Below are 19,889 nucleotides of genomic sequence, written 5' to 3' on the forward strand. Positions count from 1 at the left end.
CCTATAAATTTTTGGGATTTTTGATGATTCAAGTTTGTTTTCTTCAAATTGATCAATAGGTTTTTGTTCTAAGATGCTATATAACTGTTCTTGACGGTTTAATTTGATCTATTTGGTAATTTGCGAGAAATTGAAATTTCTAGGGCTTGAATATACCCAAATTGGGGATTTTGTTCAAATTAAGCTTAATTGATGAAATTGGCTTGTTGGGTTGATTGAGTTGATCATTCTAAAATATTTTCTAACTTGTGTAATGATCAATTGGTCAATTTATTACAAATTGAACAAGTGGTTTTTCAAATTTTGGGGTTTTTGTTATAAACTCTATGCTCAAGCCAATTTTGTGATTCTAAACTCAAATTGAACTTATTCTCACTGCATTAGAGCATGCATCATGACATTCTATTGTTCATGCATCATATAGATTGTTATTTCTATTTTTTTTTTTGTGCTAACTTGCAGTCTACCCTTGGTTTTTCTTTTTGTTTCTTCTTGGTTCTTTTTCTTATGTCTTTGTCCTTACCCTAGCACTATGTCTAGGAAGACTAGAGCCAATAGGAAAGCCTCCACTTCTTCTGAGTCTTCTTTTGAGAGTGATAGGTTTCCGAGTGTGAAAAACCAAGAGTTGTATGAGACACTGAACATTAAGAGAAAAATTTGGGCTGAGAGAAAGGTTTTGTTAGATGAGCTTGATCCAGCCATTAGGGCTAATTTTGAGCATAGAGGCTAGTTGCCACTGTTGGATATTGATCATCCACCCCCAATTGCCCTGATTAAAGAGTTCTACTCAAACCTCTCTATCCACGTCTATGATTCCAACACTCAAGTAAAGTGTTGGATACGAGGTGAAAAGTACACCATTACTCCTAGAGTAGTGGCTGATGCTCTTAGGGTACCTTTGGTCCAGCACTCTGTCTATCCCTATTCAGAGTCTCCACCCCTTGACGACATTATGTCATACATCACTGGGTCTTCTATCTAGTGGGGTTCTGATCCTCAGATCACTACTGCTAAGCTTACTGAGATTCATTATCTTTTCTTTAGGATAGCTTGTCATTCTTTGTGGCCTATCTCTCATCTGCACACCATTCCTTTGGAACGTTGTGCATTTTTGTATGCTCTTGTTACTGATGCTCTAATCAGTTTTCCTCATCTGTTTCTTTGTTCTGTTAATGAGGTTTATAGGAGTTCTTCTACTGCTCATGCTCTTTTCCATCCAGTTTTTATTCATCGGATTTTGTTGTTTTAAGGTTTAGATGACTTTCCCACTTCTAAGCCTATACACATAGTAGCTCCTATTGGTGCCACCTTTCTTAGGCAGAGGATTGCTCATATGAGAGCTGGCTCTAAACATCCTAGGGATGAGCCTACTGGTGTCATACCCCCCTCCTTCCACTTCTACAGGTGATACTTCGGCCAAGGCGTCTGTTGATCCTACTGCTGCTGTTCCTCCACCATCTACTTCAGATGTTTTTGATATTTGTCGTACGTTGGAGACTGTCATGACCATTCAAGTGGCTCATGGTCAGCTTTTGGTGGACTTGCTTGACGAGATCCATGCTTTGCGAGCAGATCTGGAGCATTTTAGACGATCCCCTTCGCCACCTCCTTTTGATGATGGATACTGATTGCCCTTTGACATTCTGTCACAAAAAAGGGGGAGTACATTTGGACATTTGTAGAGGGTTTTGTAGTTAGGGGGAGATTTTGTATGTTGGAGCTTGTGGAGCTTATAGATTGTATAAAGGTGCTTCATTGTGTATTTACCTTTATTGGCTCTTGATGAATTTTTGTTCATGATAGGGGGAGTTACATTATTTGGTATATGATTCTTGTTTCACATTACTTATTGATTTATATTTATGAGTTATTCATGATATATGTCTTTATTTTGTGTTATGTGAAATCAAGAATTTATTTACTTGTATTTTCCACACATGCGTTTATGCGTCTGTTGAGTGTTTCAAGAAATATATAGATTGATTCAGTTGTGCTGTTGTCTACACTTGCAACTGATGGATAGTAGTTAGGTTGGATTTTTTGTAATGGGCTTTATTGTTTGTAAAGGGTTGTTTTCCTTGTAACTTTGAGCATTGTGTTTGTGTTTTGTCACGGATTGCCAAAGGGGGAGTATGTTAGGTTCTAAGTAATTAGGAACTAATGTATTAGAACCCTATTTTGTATTGTTGGCAAACCATGAACAAAACAAATGTTAGTCTTGTTTAGATTTGCCCAAAGTATAGGTCCTTTATGTAAAGTTGGAATTGAGTTAACTGTAGAATTGAGTGTGCAATTCTGACTGGCTCGATCGATTGAGAATTAGACTTAATCGATCGAAAGTCGGGCAGAATGTGTTTTCTGCTGAATTTCCAACTCAGCCCTAAGCCCGTATGACGTGTAGGAATTTATGTTTTTGCCCTAAGTATAAAAGGTTAATCCTAGTCAATTTTTTGAGGTTACTTTGTTTGCTGTGTGTGTGAATCTTCTGTGAGATCTAAGAGGCGGTTGCCTTCACACATGCTTAGGATTATCAAGAAGGAGATTTCATTGAGAGCTTGATAATCATTTTAGTTGCTGCAATAAGAGCTTAAAGATACACAAGCGGGAGTGCTTGTATTTGCTGGGAATCCAAGAAAGAAGGAGTTCGTGGTCTCGGAGTTTACACGTGGTCGTGTCAGTAAATTTTCTATATAAGATAGCAATAGGATGTTAGTGGTCTAAGTCGCTATTGTATAAACTTCGATTCTTTTATAGTGGATTCTGTTTTACCTTGAGAATAGCTAGGTTAAATCCTCTCCAGGTTTTTACCGGTTTGATTTCCTGGGTCATCATATCTTTATGTTCTTTATTTTCTGCACTTTACATTGATATGATTATATGATTGTGTTAACCTTGATCTGAAATTTAGACTAAGTAATAACTTGGCTAAATAACTATGTTAATCTGGTTGTGTTTTAAGGGGTCTAAAAACAAACAGTTCAAGAAGTACATTTGTTGACTAACAAGTGGTATTATTGAAGATATAAGACTACTCAAGAAACTGCTCAAGAAAAGCTAAATTTGCAAGTTTCAATACCTCCTTGATACTTGTCAATCTATCAAGAATTAATGAAGCTCGGTATATGTCTTTGATACCTCTCAATTTATTGAGATATGAGATTTTTGATATCATTTTATTTAAGCAACTATTTATTTATGAGTTTGTGCAACCTAATAGGAGAGCCTATTTAAAGGCCAATTAAGCTCCTATTTAAATAAGGTGGTAGAGACAGAATACCTAAGGCTTTCATATTGAAACTCTACCCTCCATCTATTGAACCTATGAATTCTGAAAACAAAAGCTATAACTCTTGTGCACCTTTTGGTCCTGTACCAAGCAAAGTCTTTGACACCAATAATTGAAAATCTTATTGGTGTTTCATGTGAAACGGCTACAAAAAGCTACAATAATTAAAAAGGTTACTGTGGAATTAGTTACTTATAAGAGATTTGTACAAAGAAGAAGTCTTCTACATGATCAAGTTCAATTAGTTGGAGCTGAGCTTCTTACATAGATTAGTAAGCTCTATGATAGGTAGATACCGCGGGATAGATCTATAGGATTAGATTTTATTTGTACTTGTAACTACTTTTCTTATTAATAGATTATTAGTTTGGAGATTTGGTTGTGCCTTAATCTGATACTGTAGCTAAAATAAAACCAGTACAGAACACGTCATATTGCAATCGGAACAGAACATCATTGTAGTGGTCGACATTTGGCCTCTCTTTTACCTTTCTCCTCATTTAGCCTCTCCTCATTCCCTCTCTCTCCCTCCCCTTCAAGCGATCTTGGAGTCTCTCTTTTGCCTCTTTGATCGACAGCATATGTGGTGGTCAGTCTTTGGCTGTGGTGGATTCAGCGTTTGACAACCACAAGGGTTCAATTTCTATATTGTTGGCTTTGGTGGGTGTTAAGAGTAATTGAGGGCCGAGTTTGTGCTCGCAGCGTGGCATTTTGGAGGTGGTTCTGATTCTTTGGCCGGTTTGGAGAACTGGGTCATGCTGGTTTTGTTGGAATATAGAACTAAGATGTTTGATTTGGCTACATTGAAAAGCTTCATGTGAATTTGTTGTTGTTTTCTATTATTTATTTATCTGCAACCTCACCGACCTTCAATATGCTGTAGTCAAACTTATCTGACGCTATTATAGGAGCACACTTTGATCATGGTATTCTCTTCCAGCGTGGTCCTTTGTCTCTGTCAGCTTACATAAATGTTGATTGAGCTGTTAATGCCTTTGATAGACACTCTACATTAGGTAAAATTGTTTTTGTTGGCAATAATCCCATTACTTGGTCTGCCAAGAAACAATCCACAGTATTTCAATCTTCCACTGAAGTTCAATATCAATCATTGCTACCACTGCTACTAAGTTATGTTGGCTTAGTACAATTTTATAGGACTTGGGTGTTTTCCTTTCCATCATATTGCTTGAATTTGGTGTGAAAATGTTTCGGCACTAGCCATTGCCCCAAATCATGTCTATAGTGCTCGTAGTCTCGCACTAAACATATTGATGTTGACTTTCATTTTGTCCATGAAAAATTTGTTTTAAATAATTAGGAAGTTAATTTCATTCTAGCACTGATCAAACTGTCTGATATTTTTACCGAGGGCTTATGACCTATGAAGCACGGGTGCGTTTCGGGACTCGGGTGCGGGTGCGGGTGCGGGTGCGGGACTCGGCAATTTTTGAAAAAGGTGGGTGCGGGTGCGGCAGGACTCGGCGATTAAAAAATTATTAAAAATATTTTTATAATATATATTTAATATATTGCTAAGCATACTTTTACTTTTTCATATTATATAAACAAATACCAAATTTAAGAGTAATAATAGATAACAACTAAAACGTAAATTTTCAGATTCACAAATTTATTTCTAAGCAATTTGAAAGAGAGAAATCGTAAAGAACAAAGAATAAAAATTAAAGAAAAGAGCAGAGAGAGCACACATAAGGCTGAAGCAGTGCAGTGTGAGGGACGGAGTGACTGAGGAGATGAGGGACGAAGATGAGGGACGAAGCAGCTATGAACACAGAGAAGGAGATGAGGGACGGAGTGACTGGATGAAGTGTGAGGGACTTAAGGGGTCTGGGTATTACGGTGCGTTTGCACCTTTTTTTTTTTTTTTTTTTTGAATTTCGGCCTGACTCGGCCGTTTCGGCCGTTTCGGCCGATACAGGCCGATACGGCCGATACGGACCGAGTCGGCCCGATTTCGGCCGCGTCGGCGCCGATTTCGGCCGCGTCGGCGCCGACTTTGGCCGCGTCGGCCCGCGTCGGCCCGATTCGGGATCTGCCACGTGGCGCGACGCGGCACGACGCGGGACGGACGCGCGGTCTGCGGCGTCCCTCCCGCGTCGCCGCGTCCCGCCGCGTCCGTGCATCCCAGCTTATGACACTCGCCCCACTCCAGCCAGTTGATACTCACCACTCAGTCAATATTGTAGCAGTTGCAGAGTTAAGATGTGGGCTGCTATTAGTTGCAGTAGTCAGTTAAATTAGGTGCAGAATGAGTTATGGCTTTTTTCCTTTGACAAGTAAGTTATGGCTTTTTTTCTAACAATTACTTTTGGCTTTTTCCTCCCACGCGTTTTCTTAATATACGTTTTAAATACCAATAGTTTTCAGATCATATGCTGAATTATTCTTCTGCATTTAAGTCTCTCTTCGTTTTTATCTTTGTTTTCTGCTTCTTCTGGTTCTGTACTTACTGCTTCTGTGATTCAAACCTCTGTAAACTTTCAATAGGATCCATGGATTATATGTCAGTTTCACAACAAAATGCCAGAGAAGCGCATAAACAGATGTCTTAATTACTTAGATGCTAGATAAGAACTAGCTATGATGGTCAATCCATTCCCATTAAAGAAAATACAGAAAAAGCTTATTAGTTTAGCTTTAAAGCACTCAAGCAAGTAGCAACTATGACCCCCCAAATGGTACATTTACTTCTAACAGCAAAAAAGATGCCAAAGACTCTAATCCCAAACACACCCCTTAAACCCAAATTGATAAAAGTATAACTTTTACATATAACTCCTCAGTAAGCTATTTATGAATTCCTATCTGGCTTCCGGCATAGTTATAGTCACCACATTTTCTATGCTGGATTCTTCATTTCTTGATGTTGTACCTGCATTGCTAGAACTTCTCTCTATGAAGAAACCAGGCTGCTTTGGCTCAGGTAGAATCACTTCTGCATTTGTTAACATAGAAAGCACACAAGACATTGTCGGCCTGTCTTCAGGGAACTTTTGAACACATAGTAAGCCAACTTGAATATATCTTGTAAGGTTGAATTCATTCAACCATCTAATTGGCTTTATTCCATGCCAAATTTGCTTGTAATTCAGCATTTAGTAACCCTGTATTTAGGTGGGTTTGTTGTAAGGGTAGTGAGTGAGATAGAGTGAAGATTGCTCAAGAGTGTGCAAGAAAACAGAGTGTCGCGGCTGGGACTCGCGGGTGGACTCGCGGCTTCAAACCGCCAGAAGCTGCACACGTGCCAAGCATGCTGGAAAATGAACAGTCATGCTAGCTGGAGCACTACAGGACAAAACAAGACAACTGGCCATACGGTTATCTCGCGACTGGATCTCGCGACTTGGTCAAGCCGCGAGGTCAAGCCGCGAGCCACCCCTGTTTTACCAAAACCTGACGTTTCACATTCCTCTCCACTCTAGTATAAATACCCCTTTAACCCACGATTAAAAGGGAGCTTCCAGAGAGAATTTTGAGAGAAAAACCAGATTGTTTCACCCACAATCTATACCTTAGAGTCTCTTCAAATTCCCTCACTCTCTTCCTCTCCATTGTCAAAACCTTGAGAGGCATTATACCAAACCTGGTTCTCACCATCATCATCTCTGTGAGACAGTCGTTTGGAGTTCTGGGAAGCAGTTAGGAAGGAGCCAATCTTCATTGGTTGATGCTACGGTCTAGTAGCGGAATCCGGGAAGCTAGAAAAGAAAAAGGTTCGGCGCAACCTCGTTGGAGCAAGAAGCTTGGAGGGCTTAGGTGCACTGGGTAGATTAGGCTTGGAGGGTCTATTGCTGTCCTTGTATCCCAACTGTATTTTCTAGTGGATTGATTACCGCTTGGAGGGCGGCGGAGAGGTTTTTCGCCGAGGACTTCGGTTTCCTCTTCGATAACACATCGCGTGTTGTCTTTGTGTTTGCATCTTCCTTCCTCTCTATCTTTGCCTTTATATTATCTACTGTGGATTTTATTCTGTTATGGCTTAGATAGTATTTAACCTATTTCACATTATAGCATATGTTAAGTTTCCGCACACTTGTTGTTTGACATATTGCTTGTGTTGGTTAAGTTAATTTTTGGGGGTCTAAACGTTCAAAGGTGTTTTGTACACGTTTTTGAACTTTCAATTGGTATCAGAGCGGGTACACTTCTGTTGGTTTCATTACCATTGTGTGATCCTTGACTCCCTTTTTGAGATGGATAGGTCTCAATCCCTAAATGCCCCTCCGTATTTTGATGGTAGTAATTATGCTTTTTGGAAGGTTCGTATGAGAGCTTTTCTGTGTTCTATTGATGAATCCGTTTGGGATGCTGTTGAGATTGGTTGGACCAAACCTGAGGCAGCCAAATCCACATGAGATAAGGCAGCACTTGCTGGATCTAATGCTAACAGTAAAGCACTCAATGCTATTTTCTGTGGTGTGTCTCCAGATGAATTTCACAGGATTTCTCACATTACCATTGCCAAAGAAGCATGGGAGATTCTGGAAACCACTTGTGAAGGCACGAAGAAAGTGAAAGACACCAAGTTACAAATGCTGACCACTTGGTTTGAGGAGCTTAAAATGAGTGAGGATGAGTCTTTTGACTCTTTCTATGGGAAACTAAATGAGGTGGTTGTCAGTAAGTTTAACTTGGGGGAGAAAACGGAGGACTCAAAGATTGTAAGGAAGATCCTTCGATCATTGCCGAAAAGTTTTCGTGCTAAAGTGACAGCCATTGAAGAGAGCAAGGATCTTGACGACATCAAAGTACAGGAGCTGGTTGGTTCTCTGCAGACTTATGAGATGTCGCTGCCCAATCAACGGAAGAGTAAATCCCTTGCTCTAAAGACCATTAATGAGAAGGTGGAAGATCAAGACTCATCGGGAGAAGATGTGGTTGACAAAGATGTAGCCTATCTTGTTAAAAATTTCAGAAAGTTTTTGAAATTCAAAAATAATGGCAAATTTGATGATAAGAGAAAATTCCAAAATTCTGGAAGGGAGAAGAGGGATTTCAAAAAGAAAGATGGAAAAGAATCCCAATCCACACAAGGTGTCACTTGTTTTGAATGCAACGGGCATGGACACTTTAAGAAGGAATGTCCGAATTATTTGAAATCGAAAGGCAAAGTGTATGCCACGACCTTGAGTGACTCAGATTCGTCTGACTCAGAATCTGAAGAGAGCTGTGATGGAGAGGGGAACTATTCAGCTTTTATGACTATTGCTCATGTTGAGTCGTCGGATGAGTTGAATTTGCTTGTACGAGACCTTGGAGAACATAGTGATGATGAATCACTAGGAATTGTTGAAGAATCAGAAGCTGAAGAAGAAGAAAGCACAGCAAATCTTCAAGAGAATTATAACTCACTCTTGGAGAAGTCGGGTGAATACACAAGGGTGGCCAAGGCTGCTGTGAGAAAAATGAAGAAGGCTGAGGAGGACTACAAAAGTCTCCTAATTCGATACAGGGAAGCCAAATGTGAGATAGAAACACTGAATGGTGAGTTGTCCGAAGCTTACACTAAAGTGAGATTTCTTGAGAATGAGGTTGTGCAAGCAAATGCTAAAATAGAGAGGGTCACCACCAAGAAGCTAGATGATGTTATATCTTCTCAAAAGAGTTTTTCAGACAAATCCGGACTGGGATATACCGGAGGAAGTAGTTCATCTGGAAATTTCACTAAAGAAGTGAAGTTTGTAAAGGCCAAAGATCCAGTTGTAGCTGACCTTACTGGTGTGAAGCTCGAGGTGGAGGAGAAGAAGAATGTGGTGGACCAACGGATGCTGAATCATCGTAATCAGTCTGTGGGCAGGTCTGAATCTCGTGCCAAGTCACGTCCACGACCACAAAGAGGTCCTAGAGGAACGTATGTGTGCCATTATTGCGGACTTCAAGGGCACACTCGACCAAATTGCCAAAAGCTGAGAGCAAAGAACAGTGCAACTCCTCAAAGGTCAGGAGGACCCAGAAATGATAGAAGAATTTGGGCAGGTGATCAATCTAGAGGTCAAAATGGAGATCCCGGAATGATGAACGTTATGAAAATGATTGGTGCATTCACCAACTGCTTGGAAAGCTTCTCACGAAGGTTTGAAAGCCCTAACTCCCGTACCCAATCCTATAAGGAAATCACCCCAAACGCAAGTGACGTGCGGGTGAATAAGGGTACTCATGCATAAGCATTACAACATGTCCATGTATTAATACTTCCTATGCTTTGTGACTATGTTTGTTTGGTATGCTTGTTGTTTTTGATTTTGGTTGTTTGATTATTCTCTTGTGAATATTTCTTAATTTTGCTTTATCATTCTTTTTGTTTCTTGTGTCAAAAATCCAAAAATCGCATAAAAATTAGAAAATCAAAAAGCTTGATTGACTTTGTTGAGTTTTGTCTCAAAACTTGTTTTGCCTTGTACCTTTGTGCTAATGGCTTTGTGCATTTTTGAGCATTGCTTGTTTTCATGCACTCATATCACTGTGGGAAAAATCTTGAAATCTATGTGATTGTTGTAAATAGATCTTCAAACTTGTCATGAATGATTAGTGAATGGTTATGTTGATCTTGAGACATGCATAGACTTGTGTCTATATATCTTCCCACTTTTTATTTTTGTTTTGCTAAAAAGAGCTCACCAAATGTAAATCTCCAAATGAAAAGAGATATTGAGCTGCAAAAGCCTGTCGCACATTCTAGTATTTGACTAGGAAAAAGGGTAAGCGACCTTATATTAAAAGTGAATGTTCATTCAAAAAGGCCAAAGGCCTGTTCTTCAAAGAGAAATGTTATATATCCCTCTCACAATGAGAGATGATTGCCTCAAAAGATCAAAAAGATCAGTTGTTATGATTGAAAGTGGAGTCAAATGAAAAGCTCCAAGTTATGTTATCAAGATGTGTGGGAGGTCATATATTCATATTTCTATAATTGAGATTGGTCACATGATCTAGTGCTAATTGTGTATGCCTTGGTTGAATTGATCATTGAAGCTTCACATTAGACAAAGGAATATCTCATTGTTGATATCCACACACAACACACAAGTTTATGTTCAATAAATGCCATATTCATTTGTGTGATTGTACTTGATAAAATGCGTTTTCACATGCTCAATATTTGTTAATTCAAGCACAAAAAGATTTTTGAGTGTTTTAGGTGTTTTTGGAAAGTATTTTGTTTGAAAAATCTGAAAATTTCAAAAATACTGTTTTGCCCTGTTTTGGCGGCTCAGTCACGGGTATGTCAAGTCGCGAGCCTCAGTCGCATCTTCGCTAGTCACTTTTGGCGACTTGTTCGCGAGTGGAAGGCCCAGTCGCGAGGTTCACTCAGAGATTTTCGCGGCTCAGCTCGCGACTCACTCGCGGGTAGACCTTCCAGTCGCGAAAAACACTTAGAAAAATTTTTCAAAATTTTGTTCTTGAGTGCTTTGGCGGCTTGAGCTGGCGACTATGTGGCGACTTAATCAAGTCGCGAAAATCGCGTGTTTTGCAGAAACAGGAGCAGTTTTTAAACCTCTTTCAGTTTTCCCTCGAACTTTTGTAACTGTTCATCTTCCCTTTAAACTGTTTTTCCTTCCAAACACTTCGTGAATCCATTTTTAGAACCTCATTGGTGCTTCATTTCTTATCCAACTCATCAAGAAAAGGTATGGGTTTTGCTTTCTCAATTTTTTTCTTTTTCTTGCATATTTCTGTTTCTGTTTGGACTGGTATTGTATTCGTTATACTTATCTCTATGTGTAATGGGTATGGAGTGTCTTGTTTGATATTGTTCTCACCTGTTTTCATGCTGAGCAGTCACAATGTGTCTTTCATTGTTCTGATTTTTGCCTATTATTGAATCTGAGAATCTTTTCTGAAATGGGTTTGGTGTCTATTTGACTTACTCATTACACTTGCCTGAATATTGATGTTGGTGTTTGGTTTTGGTTTCTGAGTTATTATGATAACATAATGTATGTTTCTCAACCACGTGCTCCAGTGTGGATGTTTGGTTTCTTCATGTTGAAATATTTTCCCCTTGTTCATGTCTCTGATGGAGTGATTTTTGTTATCTACTCTAAATGTTCAAATGCTGTATTTGATTCATATCATGGTCATGTTAACCTGTCTAAATGACAGTGTTGTCAGTTGTACTTTCTTTCTATGTTTTGTTGCAATATCACCATTGTTGCTGCACACGTATTCGTTTGTGCATCTGTGTATTGTTGGAAGTTTTGGTTGGGTCTGTACTATCTTCAGTTTGTGGTTATATATTGAAATATTATTCACACTGAACCTTGTTGACAATCATCTTGTGGGGTATTGTTGTTTGGTTCTTTGCTGTTGGCCTGTTCTCTTGCAGATGTCTCGTCGATCTTCCAGGGGTAAAGATATTGTTGCTGACGAACCAGCAACACCAGTTGCTAAAAGGACTCGTCTATCATCTCAGGCATCTCAAGATCCCAATGAGGATAGATTCAGAGTTCCCCTTAACTCACACGCCTACTCAAATGTGTTTGACAAGTCAACCACTATAGTGGAACGAGTAGTAGAGTTCAACACCTTAGGGACTACATTCATCCCTCGAATCTTTGAGAAACGAGACTGAGCAAACTTGTTCGGAAACTTTGATGATCCAATGGATGAGCTGGTCAAAGAATGCTTCTCCAATGCAACTGATCTTGGACCTCACCTCATTTTCTGGGTCAGAGGAACAGAGTTTTGTGTTACCCCAGACTCCATCACAGATCTTCTCAGCATCACCAGACCTCAGAATGTGAATTTAACTCCCTATGATGAACGAAATCCAGAGGTTGGTGAAATTTTACAAATCCTAGGACACGATCATGAGGTATCCAGTGCAGGAACTTCCATCAGCACCGCAAAGTTTGCACCTGAGCTGACCACACTGAAGTTGATCATGTTCACCAATCTCTACCCACTGTCCAACACTACATTCATCAATCTTGGGAGAGCTATATTTCTGTGTGACCTCATTACAGGAGCCCCCATTGATATATGTGCTCACATCTACTACAACTTGAGGAAGACCGCGTGTCGATCTACAGCTCGAGGAATCATTCCATTTTGCAGTCTCGTCATGAAACTCATTCTTAGTGCAGGCATTATTCCTCCTGCAGATGGTAAAATGTTGACTCGTCAACGTCCCATTTCCTTGTTCACTCTTCAAGCGAGCAGAAGTCACTCCTCTAAATCACCAAGAAGTGCTCACATCTCTCTGGTTACTCCATCTGCCCCTAACTCAGAGACACCTGCACATACCACATCTGCATCACGTGCTGTTCCTGAAGCTTCACCGGCTGGTATTCCGCAAGCACAAACTGCTCCTCATACTGACAGAGTCGGCAGTGTACTTGAGCACATTCAGAAACGCGTTGATGAACTTGTGGCACTTCTCTACTCCACAAACAACCATGTCCAGATGTGCCTCGAGACTATGGAGAATCAGCTAGATGAGATTCAACGGAAGTTGGACGAGAGTCTTTAGCTATTCGTGACAAAAAGGGGGAGAGCATTCAGTAAGGGGGAGAAAAGTTCAAATGGAAGTATGCATAGTGATAGGGGGAGTACACACATACTTTTGTCATACTTTTGGTTTTAGTCTTATCTTTTAAACTTATGGTTTTAGGTTTATGTTTGTTGGGTATTTTTTAGTGTTTTTATGGTTTTTGATACACTGTGTTTTGGTGTATAGCTGTTTCTAACTCTAAACTTATACTCTTGGTTTAAACTTTAATATATGTTGTTGATGTTATTCAGGATATTGTGTGTTTGTACCCATGTGCTTTTGTAAGCTTTTAGGGTTATTGTTTTATGCATAGTTTGTAGGCTTTATGGTGTGTACCTTGCTTAAGTGCAGCCTTTATGCTATGTTGAAATCAGTACTTTAATCTAAATGTTCTGCATTTTGGTTTATGTACTGTCACTCTTGTGCCCTTGTAGGATTGTTCCTAGATGCATATGCCTTGTGTGCTATGCATTGGTTGAGTGTTGAGCATACAAGTGTCTTGCCTTGTGCTTGTTAACTTGTATGTCCTTGTGTTCATTCCAAGTGTGAATGAGCACTGTGATCACTACCTTGTGGTGTTCACTTGGTTGATCAAACCATGGTTTGTTTATTAACTCCATCTTTGCTTGATCTCATATTGCCTGTTTCATATGCATTTATAATTTTCTGCTTACAATGATCATGGTGTATTGTTGTGTTTCAGGAGTTTATGTTCATATGATTCAAGTGCTTCACAGCTTCTAGAGTTAGGTGTGAGTGAGTTTTGTTCAACTGTTCCCAACTCACATGTTAAGTCTAGAGTCTGTTTTAGGGTTTTGTCACGGAATAGCCAAAGGGGGAGATTGTAAGGTTGAATTCATTCAACCATCTAATTGGCTTTATTCCGTGCCAAATTTGCTTGTAATTCAGCATTTAGTAACCCTGTATTTAGGTGGGTTTGTTGTAAGGGTAGTGAGTGAGATAGAGTGAAGATTGCTCAAGAGTGTGCAAGAAAACAGAGTGTCGCGGCTGGGACTCGCGGGTGGACTCGCGGCTTCAAACCGCCAGAAGCTGCACACGTGCCAAGCATGCTGGAAGATGAACAGTCATGCTAGCTGGAGCACTACAGGACAAAACAAGACAACTGGCCATACGGTTATCTCGCGACTGGATCTCGCGACTTGGTCAAGCCGCGAGGTCAAGCCGCGAGCCACCCCTGTTTTGCCAAAACCTGACGTTTCACATTCCTCTCCACTCTAGTATAAATACCCCTTTAACCCACGATTGAAAGGGAGCTTCCAGAGAGAATTTTGAGAGAGAAACCCTAAAGAAAAACCAGATTGTTTCACCCACAATCTATACCTTAGAGTCTCTTCAAATTCCCTCACTCTCTTCCTCTCCATTGTCAAAACCTTGAGAGGCATTATACCAAACCTGGTTCTCACCATCATCATCTCTGTGAGACAGTCGTTTGGAGTTCTGGGAAGCAGTTAGGAAGGAGCCAATCTTCATTGGTTGATGCTACGGTCTAGTAGCGGAATCCGGGAAGCTAGAAAAGAAAAAGGTTCGGCGCAACCTCGTTGGAGCAAGAAGCTTGGAGGGCTTAGGTGCACTGGGTAGATTAGGCTTGGAGGGTCTATTGCTGTCCTTGTATCCCAACTGTATTTTCTAGTGGATTGATTACCGCTTGGAGGGCGGCGGAGAGGTTTTTCGCCGAGGACTTCGGTTTCCTCTTCGATAACACATCGCGTGTTGTCTTTGTGTTTGCATCTTCCTTCCTCTCTATCTTTGCCTTTATATTATCTGCTGTGGATTTTATTCTGTTATGGCTTAGATAGTATTTAACCTATTTCACATTATAGCATATGTTAAGTTTCCGCACACTTGTTGTTTGACATATTGCTTGTGTTGGTTAAGTTAATTTTTGGGGGTCTAAACGTTCAAAGGTGTTTTGTACACGTTTTTGAACTTTCATATCTTAGTACTTGAGATATGGAATCTGAATCCTCTAAACAGGTAAACAGTAGTTCCAACGCCCTGCCCTCCTTCCACAGCAACCATGCCTGGAACAATTTCAATCCAGATACTCACATAATTCACCAAGAGAGAGAGAGAGAGAGAGAGAGAGAGAGATAATTTTCCACTTACATGTCCCAAAAGGTTATGGCGGTGATCTGGATGAAAAAACTTTCTGTTTTTCTTGCCACTCATTATCTCTAACATAAGCACACCCAAGCTAAACACATCAGATTTCACTGAAAATGTTCCATCAACTGCATATTCAGGAGATATGTAGCCGCTGCATGAAACCATCAAATATAAGTTTTATTATCTTTATTGTTGTTGTTGTTATTGATAAGTTGCATGTCAATACATCTTTAACACATGACCTTACCCTTCACACCATGTTTATGAGGAAAGGAAGGTCATTTGAGTCAGAGCACATTGATGAAATATTTGCTATAGTATGACAAACAAGAATCTAGTTCCATTTTTACATTACTTACTATGTTCCAACAACTCTATCTGTCTTCACTTCACTTTCATCTCCTCCAAAAGTTCTTGCTAAGCCAAAATCTGATATTTTTGGGTTCAAGTTGATATCTAATAAAATATTTCTTGCTTTCAGATCCCTATGGATGACTTGAAGTCTAGAGTCCTGGTGGAGATAGAGAAGTCCTCGCACAATCCCAACAACAATCTCATAACGCTTTGGCCATGCCAGCATTGCACTTTCATTTTGTTCTGCATATAATTTTGTCCCTTGTTACCATGACTTCATCTATGACTATTTTTAGTTCTTTTTGTTTGTGAAAATCAATTGGAAGACTATCAGATACATAATAGGCAATAAACACAGGTACACAACATATAAAAGAGGGAAAGTAATTATAACACATAAAGGGTCAGGAGAATTGTACCAAAAATGAAATAATTCAAGCTTTTGTTGGGCATGTACTCATAGATTAACATCCTTTCATCTCCTTGAATGCAGTAGCCTAAAAGGCTGATAAGATTCCTATGTTGAAGTTTGGCAATGAGAACAACTTCATTCTTGAACTCTTTGAGACCTTGTCTTGAATCCTTTGACAGCCTCTTCACAGCAATATCTTGTCCATTACATAGATTTCCCTGCAAATCATCACATAAAGATGCATGTTTTTTCCTTTTGAATTTGCATAATATCACCATACAATTTGTGACCTGTATAACAAATTCAGAATCCTTTTTACCTTATAAACAGGACCAAATCCACCAGCTCCAATCACATTTGCTTGAGAGAATTTGTTTGTTGCGGTAGCAATTGTTGTAAAATCAAATAAAGGTACCTCTACGTCTTCTTTCTTTCTTTCACCTATTGAATCCATATATTACCTTGTCAGGAACTGCTTTTTAATTTTAGTCTAAGCACCCTTTATTATGCCCTCTTTAATTGATCTTGCTTTGATGGATGAGTGTATATATATATAGGAAAAATGGATGAGTATACTTACATCTTATATTTGTTGTTTTCCAAATACAACTAAAAACCAACCCCAAAGTAAGCAATCCAGAAATGATTGATACCATTAGGATGACCACCAGCCTTTTCTTCGTATTAGATTTGTGGATTGATCCTAGAACGGACAGCAGTTAAGAATTTGTTCATTTTGCTTGATCATTGATTACACTCGTCAGGATTTATTATAAGTCAGTTGAGAATGCTTATGAAAGCATGAACAAAACTATAACCTGGGAACTTAAACTGAACTGTATTCTACTACAGATTATAAGACTTTCTGCACCATGTTGGCCAAGGCTTTTACAAAGCCTAAATAAGCTAACATGTGAGAAGCTGTGTTATAGAGCAGATAAGTGCACTTACTAAGTTCTGAAGCAGGCAGTCGAATATAGATGTCTTGCCCAGGATTTTCATCTGAATACCCACTAATATCATTTTCTTCGCTGTACCCCATAATATCAATCAAATCCCCAAACCAGATCAAACAACCGTTGCCTCCTCCTCTAATATCTGAATTTGCATATGCTGTACAGGAACAGTTCTTCAAGCACTCCGCCTCGCATTCCTTGGTGCTCATACTCTTGTTTAACCAAAACTCCAACAAGTCAGGCAATTTCACCCACGCAAGCTTTATGAAACCATCTTTCCTCTGGCATTCCAGTGGAGTTCTCCTCACACATCCACTCGACCAAATGAGCTGTTTCCATTCTTCTGGTGATTTGGGGATGAAACCTTCCAAACACTTGCAGATTGATGATTTGTAACTTGTGCAAACACTATTGGCACCACACTGCCCATAATTGTCACACAAGTCATTTGGAATTGCATTCATAATGGTCCATTCACTGCTTCCTTCCTTCAATAAAATGCCTTGCAGGATGCCGGACTGACTCAATGTTATCCTCATATTATTCAACTTGTCTTTAGGTTCATATAAATTTCCCACCACGTCCTTTTGAAGTCCTAATATGGGAACAAAATATTGATTAACAGGCACAGGAAGACCACCAAATCGAACTCCATTCCATAGTCCAGTGCGGAATTTTTTTACTGACCCCCTTCTAAGAATTATTTGAGGCAACCCCTTATAATCAAATTTGTATGTAAAATCTCCAGGAGATGCAATATCTGAGTCTCTGCAAGATGTCAAAAATCGGTCTACTCCATTGTTCATGTCCTTTCCTAATGTCATGCCTGGTAACCATGTGTTAAGTGGGTAATCAAAGCTCTTCCACAGATAGCTTTTAGAGCTAGATGTAACAGTGTCTTCAAGAACAAGGTTACCAGAATCTAAAAGCTGAGCAACTGGTGTCTGTGCGACCCTGGACAAGTTGGAATACCAGATAGTGTGGTTTCTTTGGTTGAGAAGAGTAAGCGTTCCATTGTTGCTGATAGTGAAAACTCCAGATGCATCTGTGAGTGGATTGTTCTGGTTCGCTATCCACACAAGTATCCCTGGGGTCTTCTTGTACCATATGCCCAAGTATCTGCTCTTGTTGTTGCCTGAAGAGAAGAAGCCCAGCTCAAAAACTTGGCCTGAGGAAACTAGAGTCTGGTTACCGCTAATTGATTGCCCAGAACTAATGGTGTCAGCTGCAATGCAGAATTGCAAGAAGGTTGAGAAAGCAATGAGACAATAAAAGAGTGAGGGAAGAGCAAGTGTCTCCATTAATTTAGGCTCTTTTCCTTTTAGTTTCGCTGAAAAAAAAAATATTTATTTATTCAGCCAAAAGCAGTAGCAAACTGCTGCTTTCTGTAGAGAACTGCAAAACTATAAGCAACTCATCACTGCCTAAAAAAGGACTTTATATTTCCAGTGATATTTATTTTTGTGTCCACTGCTTATGTGGAGCCATGTCTTCTTATTCCTTTTTTTTGTTTTTTTTTTTTTTGCCCCACTTTTTGGATAAATTTAAACAAGGGAACCTAGTTTCTCTGCCCATACATCATGGTTCTAGATATAGAAGGACTTGGAAAAGAAGTTGTGCCTGCTTTCAATTGTGTTGATGTGAGAGTAACCTACAAGACTGAGGCACTGACATTGACTAATGATGATAAGAAGAATGTGGACTAGTATTGTTAAGATTGTGAATATAATTCCGTATGGCTTGAGCCTTGAGGAAAACCTTGGCTTTTTGGCAGTGACCAATATACATGTTATAGTACCACTTTAGTCTAAATGAATATTACGGTCTTTTGTAATATATATGATGAATTTTAATATTAATTGATAAAGGAAATGTAATTTTTTATTATTATTTCGATTAAAGTGGGTTGGGAGATGAAAATGTGTAGAAATTTGAATTTGTTGTTGGAGAGTTAGAAAATATATATATATATATATATATATATATATATATATATATATGTGTGTGTGTGTTAATACTCTATGAATGCAATAATAATTTACCCTATCATTTTACATAGTGGTGGTCTCACTACCTAAATTCATAGTGGAATCTACTATTCATGTGAGATGAGGAAGTGTGCCATTATTTTACCCCTAGGTATCTAATAATATAACATTAATGTGAATTCATAAGTAATAATTTTGATTTAATTTTGTGTGAATACATGTCAGCCTATAAATTCACATTTTGCACCAGGACTAATCACAACAATATAATTTTTATTTTGATAAGTTCACAACAATATAATTTTTATATTAATATATCAACTAACTTACCTATAAATAGATGCATATTTGAGAATATTTGAGCAAAGAGAGTTTTTTTTTTTTCTTTTGGTGGAGTTTTGGGCTACGTTATTAGTGTAGAGTTAGCTTAACCCACATGACGATTCATTTGGGATATTAGATCCTCAAGGACAAATCAAATGAAAATCTATTGCATCGGTTTGTAAGTTTTGCCAATTGCAAATGGCTTGAATCTCTTTTGGAGTTCCAAATTGTCACAAATGAGTCATTGGTGGGAAGATTGTGTAGAATTCCAAAAATTCTACAATCGTTGTGTTGTAAGCGGGGTGTTTGATGTAGGAGGAATCAAACCCCAAATCTCTTATTTGATAGTAAAAGATTTTATCAATTAAGCTAACTGAAACTTATAAGTGAGTTACTTGCCTAATTACATATAATTGAGCTATGAAGTTTTGAAAGTAAGACTGGTAACAACTTACAACATGTAAGTTGTTTGCTTGATTATGTATAATCGAGCTATAAAGTTTTGAAAATAAGACTGTAACAACCTCTTTTATTGTGGATTTTCTCCAGTGATAGTTTACCACTTTACCTTGGAGTAGTTTTTCTTTTGAAGAAGTTCTTCAAAACTTTTTAAATACTTGTGTTTTTTATTATTTACTTTTATTGTTATATGAATTGTGGTGATATATGTGTGTTTGATTTACAATTGTGAATTCCAGGCTTTTTTTATTGATCTTGTACGAACTTGATAATCAAAATTGATTATTTAAACAGTTAGCAGTCAAACCTGATTTATTTCTTTAAAGAAAATAAAATTTTCATTTAACATATTTAGAACCCAAAAGAAAAAAAGAGAAAGAAACACTTCCTTTTTCTATAAGAAAGGGGTAAGTTGTGAGTTCCAGTTAGCTCAATTGGTAAAGGCTCTGATAATTATATAAGAGAT

At 38.7% G+C, this 19,889-nt stretch overlaps 1 protein-coding gene across 1 annotated transcript; it reads right to left on the reverse strand.

Moving 5' to 3' along the window:
* Nucleotides 1-6,111: 6,111 nt before the first annotated feature.
* Nucleotides 6,112-18,170, reverse strand: LOC126695971 (G-type lectin S-receptor-like serine/threonine-protein kinase At4g27290). Its single transcript, XM_050392760.1, has 8 exons — nucleotides 16,648-18,170; nucleotides 16,277-16,399; nucleotides 16,016-16,137; nucleotides 15,704-15,914; nucleotides 15,290-15,527; nucleotides 14,931-15,081; nucleotides 14,752-14,845; nucleotides 6,112-6,245 (listed from the first exon to the last, which is right to left on the reverse strand). The coding sequence occupies exons 1-8, from the start codon at nucleotides 17,951-17,953 to the stop codon at nucleotides 6,112-6,114; spliced, it is 2,379 nt and encodes a 792-aa protein (XP_050248717.1). The 5' UTR covers nucleotides 17,954-18,170.
* Nucleotides 18,171-19,889: the final 1,719 nt, after the last annotated feature.

The sequence above is a fragment of the Quercus robur genome, chromosome 8 (genome assembly GCF_932294415.1).
Source record: "Quercus robur chromosome 8, dhQueRobu3.1, whole genome shotgun sequence".
NCBI lineage: Eukaryota > Viridiplantae > Streptophyta > Magnoliopsida > Fagales > Fagaceae > Quercus > Quercus robur.

Bases quoted from the DNA above. Each gene is read 5' to 3' on its own strand.
- LOC126695971 (XM_050392760.1), bottom strand. From the start codon at position 17,953: ATGGAGACACTTGCTCTTCCCTCACTCTTTTATTGTCTCATTGCTTTC. The intron at 16,400-16,647 runs GTAAGTGCACTT...TGTCCGTTCTAG, and splicing joins ACTGCCTGCTTCAGAACTTA to GATCAATCCACAAATCTAAT. The intron at 14,846-14,930 runs GTAAGTGGAAAA...AAATTGTTCCAG, and splicing joins GCCATAACCTTTTGGGACAT to GCATGGTTGCTGTGGAAGGA.